This window comes from Jaculus jaculus, unplaced genomic scaffold, assembly GCF_020740685.1.
Source record: "Jaculus jaculus isolate mJacJac1 unplaced genomic scaffold, mJacJac1.mat.Y.cur mat_scaffold_50_1_766167_arrow_ctg1, whole genome shotgun sequence".
NCBI lineage: Eukaryota > Metazoa > Chordata > Mammalia > Rodentia > Dipodidae > Jaculus > Jaculus jaculus.
In genome coordinates, this window is record NW_025423502.1 from 216335 (window position 1) to 234009 (window position 17675).

At 37.9% G+C, this 17675-nt stretch overlaps 1 protein-coding gene across 1 annotated transcript in view; it reads left to right on the forward strand.

The window, feature by feature from the left end:
* Positions 1–17675, forward strand: part of LOC123457447 (zinc finger protein 420-like) — a 127973-nt gene that overhangs the window by 79899 nt on the left and 30399 nt on the right. Inside the window, exon 5 of the mRNA XM_045141352.1 lies at positions 13–648. Within this exon, the coding sequence (XP_044997287.1) occupies positions 13–648 (636 nt within the window). The remainder of the gene's footprint in view (positions 1–12; positions 649–17675) is intronic.

Sequence of the window (17675 nt, forward strand, 5' to 3'; positions counted from 1 at the left end):
AATGTGGGAAAGCCTTCATCAGCAAGTCGTATCTTATTATGCACCAGAGAAGTCACACTGGTGAGAAGCCATATGAATGTACTGAATGTGGGAAAGCCTTCATCAGCAAGTCCCATCTTAATAGGCATCAGAGACTTCACATAGGTGAAAAGCCACATGAATGTACTGAGTGTCAGAAAGCTTACCTCTTCAGGTCAGACCTAATTGTTCATTGGAGAATTCATACAGGTGAGAAGCCATATGAATGTACTGAATGTGGGAAAGCCTTCATCACCAATTCACAGCTCACTATTCATCAGAGAACCCACACAGGTGATAAACCATATAAATGTATTCAATGTGGAAAAGGCTTCATCCGCAAGACAGATTTCACATATCATCAGAGAAGGCACACAGGTGAGAAGCCATATGTATGTACTGAATGTGGAAAAGCTTTTTTCTTCAAGTCACATCTTACTAGGCATCAGAGAAGTCACACAGGTGAGAAGCCATATGAATGTACTAAATGTGGAAAAGCCTTCATTCGCAACTCACATCTTATTAGGCATCAGAGAAGTCACAGAGATAAGAAGTCATATAAATGTACTGAATGTGGGAAAGCTTTCATCTGCAAGTCACATCTTATTAGGCATCAAAGAACTCACACAGGTGAAAAGCCATGTGAATGAACTGCATGTGGGAAAGCTTTCAATCTATAAGTCATTGCTAAGTAGCTATCAGAATTCATATAGGTGAGAAGCCATATCAATGTAATGAATGAAGGAAAGGTTTCCTTGCAAACGAAGAGTTTAGGAAACATAAAGGAATTCATATGAATGTACTAAATGTGTCAATTGTTTCATCTTCAAGACACATCTCACTCTATGCTACAGAAATCACTCAAGTTTAAAGATATGTGAGTGTACTTAATGTGGGGGAGCTTTTCTTGCCATGTTACATCTTTGTAATCTTCACCATTGTCATAAAAGTGAGAAGCTATAGTTATATAGTGAATATGTGAAAGTTTTTATTGCTAATTCAAATGTTATTAAACATTACAGAACACCCAGGTGAGATTCCATATGAATATTGTAGTGTGGGAAGGTTTCATCTTCAAATAACAGCATACTATGTGTATCAGAGAATTCACACTGGAAAGCAACCATATGAATATAATGAATGTGGAAACACATTCAACTCCCTGTGAATATTAATGTAAAAAATGTGAGAAAGCTTTCTGCCTGAAGTCACAACTCAGTGTGCATCTTTAGACAGGTGAAAAGACAAATGAGTATACTAAAAGTGGTAAAACTATTTTACTGAAGTCATAAGTCACCAGGTATAAGAGAAGACACACAGGTGAGAAGTCAGTATAATATTATAAACTTGAAAAAGGCTTCTTATAGAAGTCAAACCAAATTTTATATTTGAGGATTCACATAGGAGAGAAAACAGAAACCATATAGATGTAACTGTCAGAATACATTCTTCTCCAAGTCATAGGTCACTGTTCATCAGAGAATTCACACAGATGGAAAAAACATGTAAATGTAATGAATGTGTAAAAGCTTTTATCTCTCAGTCACAGACTTCTATGTATAAAGAAATTCATGTAACTCAAAAATCATATGAATATAATGAATGTTAAAAACTTGCAGATAATATACATGAATCTGACAATGTACACATTATTGTTTAAGTCATTCCTTAGTGAATTTTTAAAACATGTCAATTTTCTAATTTTTAATTTGGTTGTGGGAAAGATATGGAGTAATTTAGGAACTTACACTTGAAGAACCACGCAGTGATGTAAACAAAGCTTAATGGCTAATCTTGATGTTTGGAAAAGGTAAAACCAAAATGAAGTGTGGGTACAAGAAATCTTGACAGTTGTATTTTGTGTGACGATTACTTGCTGTGTTCTGACCAGTCCTGAGAACTTGAAGAACATTGAATATAAAATAAGTCATCTGGGCTGGAAAAATGGCTTATTGGTTGATCACTTGCCTATGAAGCCTAAGGACCCCAGTTCGTGGATCGATTCCCCAGGACCCACGATAGCCAGATGCACAAGGTGGCGCATGTGTCTAGAGTTTGTTTGCAGTGTCTGGAAGGCTTGGCACGCCCATTTTCTTGCTCTCTCTCTCTCTCCCTTTCTCTCTCTCTCTCAAATAAATAAATAAAAATAAACAAACAAAAAAATTTAAAATACATCATCTGTTGTCTTGCAGAGGAAATTTTTAGAAGATTTGAATTTGAAGACATATTAATATAGTTTGTTTGAACTGCCACTCTTTAGTAGATTTCCATCTTTGATGATCAGAATACTGATATGTATTAGAACACTATGAGTAGTCATGATCAGTCTGAAAATATGAGAGGTCTGTAATGACAATGCTAAATGATATGACTACTCTTTTGTTCAATCAACTTGTATTGCTTTTGGAAATAGAATATAGGCAGGAAAGAGTCTTTAAGTTCTTAGGTGGAAACCCTATGATGACAAATATAGAGCTATGAAGATGAAAAATATTTCAGTGTAGTTGCTCAGATTTTCTGGTAATTGCTCCTAAGCAACGCTACTCATGCTGGCATATTTTAATTTCCCCATAAAGCTGCCTTTCGGGCTGCAGGGGTTAAATTTTGAGGCCAATTGATTTTCGTTCCTCAGGTTCTTTGGGTAAAGCTGTAAGGTTTGATGTTCGTCTTGTTTATTTTCCCAATTGTATTGCCTCACCATTTCCTTGCTGTACGCCACCCCCCCTTTTTTTTTGCAATGGAACTGTTTAATATATGTTGGAAATAGGTAACTGTACTTTGAGTTAACAAAGCTCAAAATTAATAGACTTTCTGGCTTCTCACTTGAGATGTTGGATTTTATAGGAGTTTTATATTTGCTAATGACTATAGAGACTTTTACATCAGATTTAATGCATATGTAATCATAAAATAGTCATGGGTCCAGGAATAAAATTTGGATATTTCCATGTAAAGTTTCTATTCTAGTCTCATGTTTCTTTTTAATTCATGCTGACTTGGAACTCATTATGTACTCTAAAGCCAGTTCGCAACTCATAATGATCCATCTGTCTCTGCTTTCTTAGTGTGGAATTTAAAGCATCTGCCACTATGCCAAACTATTATTTCATTTTTAATGTGTATATTTGATATAAGTAGTAATGAATTTAAGAACAATATCTGGTATATGATCATCAAAAATGATTTAAAGGACTTGGAAGATGGTTAATTAGGTAAAGTGCATACCATGTAAGCATGAGAGAGTGACTTTGGATCCCCAGTATCCATGTAAAAATGCTACTTAAGGGGGTGGCAACATTATTCAGTGATTAATGCATTGCCTGTAAAGCCCAGTGACCAATGTTTAATTTCACAGTGCCTTCATGAAGACATAAGAAGTGTTACATTCATCTTGAGTTCATTTGCAGCGCGTAAAAGCCCTGGCATTCATATTCGTACTCTCTCTCTCTCTCTCCTTACAAATAAAAATAATAAATGTATGATACATATTACAATACTGACTGTGGTTGTCCATGTGTGTAATTCCAGCAAAAGGAAGATCACAAGGAATCCCAGATCTGACTATTTACATTGTCTTAAGACAAGACTTGGTATATCTAACCACTCAATGTCTAAAACAGAGATTTTGCTAATAAGATAAACTTGTCTATAACAAGCAGTAATATTTTATGGCCAATCTCTTAAAAATAGAAGCAAAACTTACAAAGAAAACCCATGCAAACAGATGCAAGAATACATCCAAAATATCACTTGTGATAGAAGTATGGCTATATTCTACAGTTATAGGAATGATTCATAAGGTGTGATAGTTTGAAACAGTGTGCCTGTTGCAGTGAGATTTATGCTGACCAAGGCTATAATTCCCATAATCCTACCACCCCGAAAAATACACTTCTTCCAGTAGGCATTAATTCCCAAATATCAGTTGGGAAATTAGCATTCAGAACACGTAAGTTTATGGGGGATACCTGAATCAAACCACCACATTCTGTCCATATCACCCATAAACTGATAACCATAAATCATATAAAATAAATGAATTCAGTCCAACTTTAAAAGTCCACACAATTTTATCAATTCCAATGATGTTAAAACATGAACATAGTCCAATATCTTTTAACAGAGCTGTAATTGCAAAAAAAGAAAAGAAAAGAAATAACCCTCCAAAAAGAATGTCACAGAATAAGCTCGCACCCTGCATCGCAAAAGATGGCATTGAGCACAACAACAACAAAATTCAACCAATATAAGATTGAAACACAGAGAGCATCAACCCCTGTCGCTCCAGGTTGAACAACTCTAGTCCATGACAAATCTCTAGATCTGATAATCCTACTCAGCCATATGTCTCTAGAGTTCCAGTTCTGCCCCTCCAGATTCACTACTCACAGTCCTTTATCCATGGATAGCAGCTCTCCTTAGCACAACATCTCATAGTCCAAGCATCTCCAGTGGTTGTCCATGGCAACCCATGGTCCTTGCTCACAGTTCCATTGGGTCTCCATGCAGACATTCAGCAAGCCTGCTTCACACTGGCAAAGGCTGTTACCAAAACCAGACCGCATTGCAAATTCAATGACCATCTTTCCTGCATTTCTCATACTCCACAATACCAGATGCGGTGTCAGTTTGTTAACCAGGGGAATGATAAAGCAGACTTTGAAGAACAGGACAATCCTTGAGCATTCAAGCCCTTTCAAAGAGCCTAAATTCTCTCTGTTTCCCAATGTAGTCAGCCAATCTAATCTGAAAGATTGCAACCTCACATCTAATTGCAGCTGAATGGGCAGAAGTTTCATATCCCATGCCATATCCCTCTGCTCAGAAAAGTCCATTTATGTGTAATGCAAGGTTGTTCAAGTTATTACGACATGGACATAACAGCAAGTCTCTCACACAAAATGTCTAGCCCATTCCAGGCAAATCTTTTTCTCACTGTCACAAGCCACACGTCACAGTCCTTAGTTCCTACTGCATCCATGGATTTCAACTCTTACCAGAATAGTCCATCAAACTGTAGGCCAAGGTTTCAAGTCATCCTACATTTCTCTTGAAAATCGGCTTCTAAAGCGAAAGCCACACAGTCAGGTGTCTGGCAGCAATGCCACTCTCAGTACCAGCATTACTGTTGCAGTCATGTTCACATTGCTGACAGAAATCACCCAACCATGAACAGCTGTGGGGAAATAAAACCAAAAGTTTTATTTTGGCTTATACATTCAAGGGGGAGATCCATGACAGCAGGTTATGCAGTCAGGTTCATATTGCTGGGGAAGAAATGACCTGACCAAGAGAAAATTTGGGGGAAAAAGGTTTATGTCAACTTACAGGCTTGAGCGCAATCTCCATGATGGCAGGGGAAGTTGATGGCATGTTCAGAGTGTGGACCTCACCCCCTGACCAAAATAAGGTGGAAAACCAGATTAGGAGAGTGTGCCCAACACTGGCACATGGAAGCTGAATTTAACACCTATTAGCCCACACCCAAGAATACACTGCTTCCTGGAGGCTTTAATTTCCAATTGACTGGCTTGGGAACATGGCATTCAGAACACCTAAGTTTATGTGAGACACCTTAATCAAACCAACACAACAGGGGAAAACAATGGCACGAGCAGTGTGTGGACATTATCTCTTGGCCAATATCGGGTGTACGACAGGAAAAGGAGAGTGCACCAACCACTGGGAAGTGGAAACTGGCTATAATAAACTAAACCCTGCCTCTGACAATATACTGCACGCATCTGGAGTTTGGTTGTAGTGGCTGAAACCCTCATGTGCCAATTTTCTCGCTCTCTCTCTCGCTTCCTCTCTCTAAATAAATTTTGAAAAGGGTGGAAATTGCTTTAAAATATGGATGGGAGAAATTTAATCTTTAAAGTTGGAAAAATTCAAGCAAATATATAATTACTGGTAATGAAATTTGTTGCTGAAGCTGCTTGAATAAGGCTGTGTCCTAAACACCTGGTATTGGTTTGTGAAGCATGAAAAATACGTGGGTTGTGTCAACATGTCCATGTTTCCAGGAGCTTCTGTTGCAACATGTTCTATTGGCAAGGTGTGATGACTCTCATGAGGAGGTTTGTGAATACATTGGAAGATGGATCATGATTTGCATCTAGACCTGATGGTATTTTAGATATATCAGGGCCATACAAAGAGTACCATGGAGTGGTTGCTCTTGGGTCAGGATGGAAGTTTGCCTAGCTATTCAGCAAAGCCTGAGGTGTAGAATTGGTAATTTAATAGACTTTCATTCACTTTATGATATCAGACTTGAGCTGCAGATGCTTGGTGTTTTCTTGATGGTTACTGAGTTTACATTGGTCCAGACTCTCCTTGTTCTATCTTATAACAGTTGTAATTATTGCTTCTAACAGTTCCCCTTTCACTTCTAACTATTGCTTCTAACACTGAATCATGTGTCCAGCGCAAGTTCTGATTGTTATTCTTATGAGCCATAAAAATAAGTTCCATGATCAAAAACTCTTTTCAAAAGGAAGAGGAATGGGATGGTTTTGTATAATGAACATTTGTGATGACATACATGTCATCCAAATGGGTCTGGTGAGGTATTTCTATGTGGAATGTCACCGGGTACGTTGTTTTTCACAACAGAAGAGTGAAAAATCAAGCTATGTAATCTGCTTGTCCCGTTTCTTGAGAAAATTCTTTGCATTCATTGATTGATAGGTCTCATTTTTAAGAAAAAAGGATGATCATATCTTCCTAAACCTTATCTGTAGCACAATGATAATCATGTCTACTCAAGCTTGTGTAACACAGTGATGATCATATCTCCCTAACCAACATCTGTAACACAATGATGATCATGTTGCCCCAGGCCTCATCTGTAACACAATGATGATCATGTCCCCCAGACCTCATCTGTAACACAATGATGAGCATGTCTCCCCAGGCCTCATCTCTAAGAAAATAATGATCACATCTCCTCAGGCCTTATTTGTAACACAATGATAATCAAATATCCCCAGGCCTCATCTGTGACACAATGATGATCATGTCTCCACAGGCCTCATTTTTAATACAATAATGAACAAGTCTCCCCAGGCCTCATCTGTAACAACATGATGACCATGTCTCCCCAGGCCTCATCTCTAACACAATGATGATCATTTATCACCAGGTCTCATCTCTAACACTATGGTTTAAAGCTGAGCTCAGCTACATAATGAGTTTCAGACCAGCCTAGAGTACATGGGAAATTCCCTCTCAAAAAGTACAAAAATAGCTGGGCATGGTGGCACACAACTTTAATCCCAGCACTTGGGAGGCAGAGGTAGGAGGATCGCTGTGAATTTGAGGCCACCCTGAGACTCCTTAGTGAATTCCAGGTCAGCTTGGGCTACAGTGAGACCCTACGTCAAAAAACAAATAAACAAAAAAAAAGTAGAAAATAGTGTACAGGATTTGCAGGCTTCTGTCTCTCCTATATGATAAGAGAAAGAGTGATAAGAGGGAAGGACTGGGTGGTAAATAGGTAGAGTTTGCAGGAGGAATCTGGAACTGATTCCATGCAGCATAGGCCACAGGAATGGAGGCAAACAAGAAATCAGATGGGAAGGAGAGACTATGAGCTTGAAAGAAATGAAAAGCAAGACAAAAGCAAGTAGTTGGGGCAGAAATGTTGAAGAAAGTGTACCCTATCAAGTCAACACACACAGGCTCAGAGCAGGATACAGGACAGGGAATTTAGTGACTAAATTAATGGACTAGGAATGATTCTAAGGCGGCAACAGGGTATGACTCAAACAGAAAACTTGTTCAAGACCAGATTGTTTAGGGTTCTGTTTTGTCTCTATTGACTATAAAGAAGTATGATGCATGTCTTCAATGTGGGCATGTTGGGAATAAAGTTTAGAAACCATTCTTAGAGCAGTGTAATGGGTAATGGTTCACATCTGCAATCCCACTTTTTTTTTTTCCTGAGATAGGGTCTCACTCTAGTCCAGCCTGAGTTGAAATTCACTATGTAGTCTCAGGGTGGCCTGAAACTCACGGCAATCCTCCTACCTCTCTCACCAAAGTGTTGGGATTGAAGGTGTGTGCCACCATTCCTGGCTGTAATCCCACTTCTTAAAAGGCATGAAGAGCAGCACTGGTACGTTAAACTACATAGTGATTTCAAGGCCAAGCTAGGCTGAAAGTAACACAGTGCTTGGATGGTTAATGACTTTCCTGAGAACCAGAGGGAACTAAAGGGGTAATGAATGTCCCTAAGACTAGAAGGCCTTGAGGAAACATCCAAAGCAATCAGTCCCAGAAAAACCTTACAATTCCCCTAAGTGATGTACTTCTTCTATTTTTATTTTTATTTTTATTTTTATTTTTATTTTTTTATTTATTTATTTTTTTTTTTACTCAGAAGGCCTTGAAGGAACAGAAACCATCTGGAATATTTTCCCTTAGACAATTCTGCTGAAAATCCTTATGCTGAGCAAGGTCATAAATAGCTACAAGTTCTTCCCTTGGACCTGCACCTGGTCCAGATTCTTTTCCTCAGGATCCTCCTTACAAACTCACACCATGTGTAGTTCAGTGTTTCAGCCTCCATTCTGCAGGAAGGTTGTAGCTCCCCACTGTGCTTCAATAAACAGTCTCAGTCTGTTGTGATCAAGTCTAGTGTTTTCCTTTGTTTTTCTCTTTCACTTTCCTTATATTTCGGGTTCTGAGTCTCAGATTGGAGCACTCATGGATTTGGGTTACATGTCCTCCCCTTCTCTATCCATCTCCTTCTTTCTACCTCACTACCAGTGTTTCACTTCCTTGGGAGAATAGAAGATTGCCATACTCTACTCACTATTCTGGAATAAACAGTTACCAGTTGGGACCTGAGACCTCCAGTCTTTTGTGACCTTTATCTAAATAAGAGGCACAAGCTCTTTTCAACAACATGGCTCAAGGGACTTTATTAGGGTTCTGGGTAATCCAAACATGATACCTGGCCATTTCTTTCTTTTCTTTTTCTGCACACACTGAGCCCTGGATTGCATGAGTTTTGCAGCTCATTTGTGGAGAATGAGGAATTCTAAGCAGGGTTACACTTTAACAAATAGCCCAAATACCTCTCTGGATGGTTTAGTGGTTAAGCACTTGCCTGTGAAGCCTAAGGACCCCGGTTTGAGGCTCAATTCCCCAGGACCCACGTTAGCCAGATGCACAAGGTGACACATGCGTCTGGAGTTATTTTGCAGTGTCTGGAGGACCTGGTGCGCTCATTCTCTCTCTGTCTGTCTGTCAAATTAATAAACAAAAATTGAATAAAAAAATTCAAAATGCCTCTCTGAGCTCAGTTGAGTCTACAACCGTCCAGTGGTTGATCCACCAGGTCATAGTTCCCTCTCCCTCCCATCTCCCACAAAGTTTTGAACTCTAGACAGGAGGACACTCAGTGTGTGATAATCTTCATCCACATCCTCATCAAATTACAACATTCTGGATAGGGTATTTACTCTCGGTCTGCTGTAGAGGCACCTCATCTTAGACGTTAGAAACTGCAGGAGTCAGTTTTCAGTCTGTGGATGATTTGAGGCCTTGCAAACCCTCTACATTTAATTCTACTGGACATCCCAGATATGAATGTGGGACACTTTCTCTTAATCTTTGAGATTTGTTGCCCTCCCTAAGCCTCAGAAACTTCCCTAGTGGCATTAGTCACTTGAGTAAGTCCTTGTCCTCCAAAATGGGCTCTAAGTTACCTATTCTAAAAGACACCCTATTGGTATGTCTCAAAAGTAATTTAAAGGAAGTCAGATTATTTGAGGCAATCGCAGTATACAAAACCTTAACCATTAATTTACTAGAAAAATCAGTGCCTGCCGCACAGGTGGGTAAAACCAAGGAAAATTCTGTAACCCTTACATATGGCTAATGGCCACAGAAGGGGAAAAAAAATCATCTTAAATTCAAAACACTGGATGTTGCTTTCTTCTAATTTAAGTCCTCACGAATTAAAAACATAACTAAAATCGTACAAATGGTCTTCCCTTCATGTTTTGTGTTGTCCTGTTTAATGCTGGCCAACAATGTTATGTGATGTATTCTATGTTTCATGTAGTCTGTCTTTATGTATGACTAAATTCATGGCCATTAATCCTTTTAATGTTTATTTTAATTGAATATTCTGATGCTTATGTATTTTAAATGATATTAAATTATTAAAATCAGGTTTGTGATATATTTCCCATTTTAAATTCTAAGGTTACGCTTTCTATGAATTGTAAAACATGCTGTTTGACAAAATTAGACTTTTGATACAACAACCGAGTGGCTCATTTTTGCATCATGTAACAGAAGCATTAAAATGATGAGTGTTAAATGGTATATTAACAGATGTTATTTGTTTTTTTGTTGTTCGTTTGTTTTTCAAGGTAGGGTCTCACTCTAGCCTAGGCTCACCTATAATTCACTATAAAGTGTCAAGGAGACCTTGAGCTCATGGTGATCATCCTACCTCTGCTCCCAGGTGCTGGGATTATAGGTGTGTGCCACCACGCCCAGCTTGTGATTTGTTTCATACAATTAGGAGTTTATGAAAAGTTGTGCTTAAGACTGAATGGAATAGACAACTACGTGAGAAATGTAATTGGCCCTTTAAATATGTTCTTGGCAATAACAATAAAGGATGTCTTAAAAGTCAAAAAAGTTCTAAGTTTTTCTGCTAAGGATGATTCTCTACAGATTTTCAAAATTGATTTGGCTAACTGATCCACTCAGTGGTACTAGACCGATAGCTGGAGCTGGGAAACATGTCAGAACCATACCCAAACACAAGCCCACTCTCCAATATCAAGCTATCATCAATCATGGGGAACAAGAGGGCCTACAATATCAATCTATCAAAAAAGTAAGTGTTGTTTCAATTTTCTTGCTGCTAACTTACTGTCCATTGGAGAATCTGCTTCTCTTTTTCAGTTAGATGCAGATCCTATGGAGAGTGCTGCCCCAACATACCTCAAAAGGGGCCCAACTGAAACTAAGGACAATTGGTGAAACAAGCAAGGGTGATGTGTTCCTGTGAACTGGATACCAGCGCAAAGGGGAAGGAGACCAATGCAGAGAAAAATCAACTCCTACCAAATCAGAGAGCCAGAGCCTCAGAGGCCCCCAACACCTCAGCACTGAAGCAGACCAAAAATGAACCCAACATGGCTCAGGGAAATTTTGCGGAAGAGGGCATGGAAAGAATGTCAGAGTCACATGTTGGGTCATGATTTGCAGAGACATTTAGCATACCAATAACTGGGGACTAACCCCACAGTGCAAGACCCATTTACATCAACAAGGAGGGTCTAATGGGAGGGGGTAGATCATAGATGAGCCTAAACAATGGTACCAAACTGCCTGTATTTGATGAAAAGAAAACTAATAAATCAAATTTACAAAAATAAAATAAAAGTGCATGCCTTTAAAAAAATGCAGGAGAGAGGAAAATGACAATAAAATTTCAGTTTACTAAAAATTTCATAATGTACATGCTATATTATTCAACTGATGTTTATGTTTTCTTCTATTCAAATGTATTTTCATGTTTCCTAGTCAAAAAAAAATCCATCTATTATAAATAGCTGTGCTCTTCAAATCAATGAACTATATTTATTTTGAGTTTGGCTTACCATCAGGGTCTGTGTGAAGTAGAAAATTTGCAAAAAGCAATTGAATTAGAGTCTTACAATTAAACCTGCATATGATCTGTTGATATAGCTGATGGAATGGGAGGACTTACTTGTATAGAAAAGTCAGATGCATTCAAATATTACTTTGATGTTGAGTACATTGAATTCTATCCCTGGTATTATTTTAGAATAATAATTCAATTTTAAAATATACATTTTATAGCAAAAAAAGTTATTTAAAGCTCAAACAAAAAGAATGACATAAGTATATTATTATAATTATTATTATTATTACTGTTTACAGGTCAAAATTCAGGTTCTCTTAAAAATGATTCTGCTCTTAATGAAGTTTATGTTATGTTCACAGAATAGTTTATACATAAACCTTTATATTAAATGAGATACTTAAAGCTAATTATTGACTTATATCAAGGTGTTAAGTTTACATGTTTTCCAATAGCTAAAGTATTCATTCTATTTGTTAGAACATGTGCTTCCCTGTTTATACCAACAGATATCTTACATATTCTACTTTTACATATTTTCCCATTAGATAACAATTTAGTTCATAAAATTTTATTATACTAGATAACAATTTTGACTAATCACATAAAATTTCACTACACTTATAAATAAACAAGTGATAATACATTAATAGTAATCAAATTTTCCTCTCTTTTTAGCTTGACATACTTTCACTAGTTCTTCTAAAGTTATGACCTCTTTTGATCTCTGTACCAAGTAAGTAACAATTACAAGCCACCTATATTAAAGCCTTATTATAAAAAGTACTTTTAAACTTGATATCTTAACTTCAAAATTAATGTCCTAAATTCTGTAAAGTTTAACATTAAAATTTTTCAAACTATATCAAATATTGTGTTAATACTAATCTCAAATATTTCCTACCTTATCTAAACTAAGTATGTATATTTCCAAAAATTCCAATTACCTTTCCATTCAAGTTAACAATTTCTTCTTCCTTACCTATCACCTATATTATTTTCAACATTAAATCTGATAATTGTGTCCCTGTAAATGTCATATCTCATACAAGAAAACTGACACTTAAATAACCACATCATAATGGCTAATAGATTTGACATGATATGGGATTTTCTTTCCTAATGGCTCTGATAAGTATCACACTCCTGAACAGCTGTCTTCTTTACCTGTTCCTAAGATGTATGTGAGATAATAGCCTACTAGGTACACAGATGGCAAAATTAAGTTTGGCAAATGAAAAACCAAAAAATGAGACTATCAAAAATATACTGTGGAGCCAGGTATGGTGGTGCACGCCTTTAATCCCAGCACTTGGGAGGCAGAGGTAGGAGAATCGCTATGACTTAGAGGCCACCCTGAGACTACAACGTTATTTCCAGGTCCGCCTGGACCTATGTGAAACCCTACCTTGAAAAAAAAACAAGAACACAAACTTTATACTGTGACTAAACCTTCAACAATGGACTGCAATGATTGTGGAGAAGTAAATGTTACCATTACAGAACTAATAGTATTTTTCTGCATGTGACCTGGCAACTGTCTGTGATGAACTAAGATGTGCATTAATATAAATTAACAAATTTCACAGCTTTACTCCCTTTAAATTAAGCCTAGCCTGTATCTGACATGTAGTATATTCTGCTGATTGTGACAATATTCACCCTCTTTTTTTTTTCCTTACATACTCAGATTTCTCACTTTCTCCTAGACAGAATACATGCCTTCACCTCATAGCAATTCACTGAATTCTTCATGATCACTGAATATCAGCCCCTGTACATCTTTTAATGTAGATATGGACTGATAAACTAAGCATTGAGAAAGAATGCTTTCATGTTTCCTATTAGTGTGCTTACTGCTTGTGATGTACCTACGTGAACTGAAAGAGCTACCTAGCAGGACTGATATCTGTTGTAGTACAGTAATGTTCAGAGAGATGTGAATGATCACAACATCATTTTGTGACATGCTTCCCCAAATGCCTCAGCTGACAACTTTACAATAATACACTGCCATTATGTATAACAGGGTCAACCCCAGTGTGGCAAGTGAAGTATTGGATTTGCCTGGAAGTTTATAAATTGCATGCACTGTTCTTCTAGAGCCAAAACAAGGTTTGGTTGCCTTCCTGGTTCTTAAACAAATCCTCAAGATTTCTAGGATATAATTATAAGATTTTGAGTCTGTGGAGGATTCAAACACTACTGTTGAAGTTATAGGGACTCACCACTGGGAACTTAGAAGTAGAAGTATATACCGTGGAGGACATGAAAGCTGTGGGTAGAGAAGTTCTATAGTCCCCTCATCCATTCCCTTCTGAGGTTCAACATCTTATAGAAGGACAGGAATGACAATTACTCAGATACATTAAGTATTATTACAATACTCATCCCCCCCACACCCCAGGAGCATGCTGCCTTGAATGGGAGAGGCTGGGTGACTGTGGAAGTGGACAGTTCACTCTGGCTGGAGCCCTTTAGGATTTACTCCCTTAAAGAAAAAGGCATGCTTTGAGAAACAATGGTTCCATGCCTGAATATGCTGAGTGGTTGATGACCTCCCATGCAAAATTGCCAGTCCCATCCAACCTTGTGGACCCCTGTGCATGCTATCACTGGACCACGCAGCCCCTCTGATCCCCACATGCAATCACCATCCCACTGACTGCTACACTCTCCCACACCCTAGGCTTTCTGAAACTTTGCAATGGGTGAAAAAAGAATAGCACAAGAAATCAGATGGAAGTAAATCCAGCTAGATTGCCCAGTTCCCACAATGGATATCTCTAATGAAAACAGAGAGAGGACAACAGGATCAGACCCCCCCCCCCCGACCTAGTGCAGAAACAAACTGTGCAACCCTGGCCAAGAAAGTGTAGAACTTGCAGAAACTCAACAATGGACCAATAATTGGATGAATGGAATGCTCACTAGATTAGACCTACTAGAAAAGAACCAGGAAGTGTTCATAAGACAGTTAAATCATTTGAAGGAGAGCAAAACAAGAAAACAGGACCTCAATAACCTGCTGGCTAAGCTCAATGAAGAACTGAAAAAACATACAAGGATGAACTCCAAAAAGCAGTAAGAAAATCAGAAAATGGTGTGTAAAGGGAACTCAACAGAGGTTTTGAAGGTATATATAAAAAAGCAGAAAATTGAACAAGACCAAAACTCTAGAAGCTCTCAAGAATAGGGTCAGTCATGTGGAGGATAGGAACTCAGACTGGACCAAAGCAGAAATTTTCCAAAACATATTTTCATTAAGACTAAACATCAATCACAAAGACAAAGTCCTAAAAAGCATCCAGGCAGAGACAACACAGTACTTATAAAGGAAACCCCATCAGAATTACTTCACACTTCTCAAGGGAAACCCTAAAAGCCAGAGGGGCCTGTAATCGAAAACTGCAAACTCTAAGAACTTAAGGCTTCCAATCCAAACTACTCTAGCCAAACTAAGTATCCCTCATAATAGATGGTGAAGGAAAATCTTTTCATGATAAAACTCAGCTTTACAACCATCTGAGTACAAAGCCAAACCTATAGAGAGTACTTCAGGGAATGCTCCACACAGAAGATGCAAATAATGAACCTCAAGTGCCTATGAGAAGCAGATCACAATAACCAAACTTCAAGAAGGCACAAAAGCTACAAAGGCCAAGAAAACACCAAATCACATAAACCACACCTGTATGGCAAGTATTAAATCGAACCTCACAGTTATTACCCTAAACATTAATGGTCTTAATTCACCATCAAGAGACATAAGTTCACAGGGTAGATCAGTAAATTAGACCCCTGAATCTGCTGTCTTCAAGAAACCCACCTCAATACTATAGACAGGCACTTCCTCTGGGTGATAGGATGGAAAAACGATATTCCAACGAAATGGAAATAAGCAGTCAGGTGGAGGTATACTTACATTGGATAAAATAGACTTCAAACCAAATGTATTCATAAAAGACAAAGAAGGCCACTTCATACTTATCAAGGGAATGACCAACAAAAGGATATTACAATCATTAATCTTTATGTACCAAATACAGGTGCACCACAATTCACAAAATAAAACCTACTTGACAATAAAACAGAAATAACCACCAACACCATCATAGTTGGGGATTTCAGTACTCCACTATCAGCAATAAAAAAATGATGCAAAGCAACAGAAAGAAGAAGGGGACAAAGAGAAACAGGAGAAGGTGGAACAGGTGCCACAGGAGGACCAAGAGAAAGAAGAATATGTTTATGTGAGGTGAGCTTGAGAGAGTGAGAGACTGTGTGTATGTGTGTGTGTGTACATGCATGGGTGCATATTTGCCGTAGTACATATATTTCTGTGTACATGCATAGGGAGGCAGAAGAAAGGCTTTTATTTAACCCTCAGGTACGAAAAGACAGGAGGATCTGTGGTATGCATGGGCTCGCCAAACTATTACTTGGTAATTTGGTGAGCTCTAGTTGAAATGAAGAACTAGTCTCAATAAGAAGTAGATGGTGGATCACGTATATGGTACTCCTAAAGTAAAACTGTGAATGAGTATACAGCCAGTTCTTGATTTAATCATCAAATGATTCCATTTGATTTCACTTCTGTTAATTCATGACTTTCTGAGGAAAATCATGAGGTCTTTCAGAAAGAGAATGAAGATAACATTTTGTTTTCAAAACCAAGATCTTTTCATAAAAAATGAACAGACTATTTTTCATAAATATGACTAATCCTAAAAATGAAATATCGCTCACCTTTAAAGAAACACTATGTAGCCTGGTAGATGAAAAAATGTATACTCAAACACACGTGTAGCATGTAACCCAGATGTGTACAAGGTGACAGATATTTCTACAGTTCATTTGCAGTGCTGGAAGACTCTGGCATGCCTATTCTTTTTCTCTATCTGCTTCTTTATCAGTCTCTCAAATAAATAAATAGATAAATAAACAAGCAAAAACATGTGTAGAGGACAGGGCATGAAAAAGGAAAAATATTGTATAAATGTGTTTATTTTCAGAAAACAAAAGAAAAACCAAATTCCTTGGTATTCATAATTATTTGTAACTAAGCTCTTATGGCTCTATAAACATAAATGGAAAGTAAGAAAGGGGAAACTTTTAATATATAATATTCAAAAATACAAGTTATAAAACAGACAGAATAAATAAAGACAAGTAGGGCTGGAGAGATGGCTTAGCGGTTAAGCATTTGCCTGTGAAGCCTAAGGATCCTGGTTCGAGGCCCGGTTCCCCAGGTCCCACGTTAGCCAGATGCACAAGGGGGCGCACATGTCTGGAGTTCGTTTGCAGAGGCTGGAAGCCCTGGCATGCCCATTCTCTCTCTCTCCTTTTATCTGTCTTTCTCTCTGTGTCTGTTGCTCTAAAAGAAATAAAAAATTAAAAAAAAATAAAGTAGAATTAAAATGCAAAATGAAAATTAGTGTCAACAAAATGGTAGGATGGAGAAATCTCACTCTTAAGTGTGTATTTTACTACATGCCATTCATATGTTTAACAATGTGCAAAAGATTCAGACATTCAAACAATTTACCTCAGGCTAGCTAGTGTGTATTCTGACAAAATTTCTAAAGCATTTTCAATAGTTGTTTTTGGCTTTTTTTTTTTAACCAACTTACAAAGCTGCTTTTAAAATTGCTATTGGTCCTTTTCAGTCACATTAGAGATGGTATTTAGGCCTCCACAATACAATGATCATGATTGTCCAGGAGAAAATAGGGTAAACTTGTCCCGTCCCGTGGGACCTAGTTATTCATGGGGGCGAGGAGGACCCTAACCTGAAATAAGATGGGAGAGAGAGAGGAAGAGACTCAAGCAAATGTACACTTGTCAAGAGTCCAATTTTACTGAGCCACAGCGGCCTTTTTAAGGGGTTAGGGTTAGGGTTTTTGAGTGAGGGAGGGGCTGGAGGAGGCAGGTAATGGAAAGTTACAGAATCTTCTTGGGCTTTGCCCTAGGACAGTTTGAGGTGGTTCTGAGCAGTCACAGTATAGTTCTCACG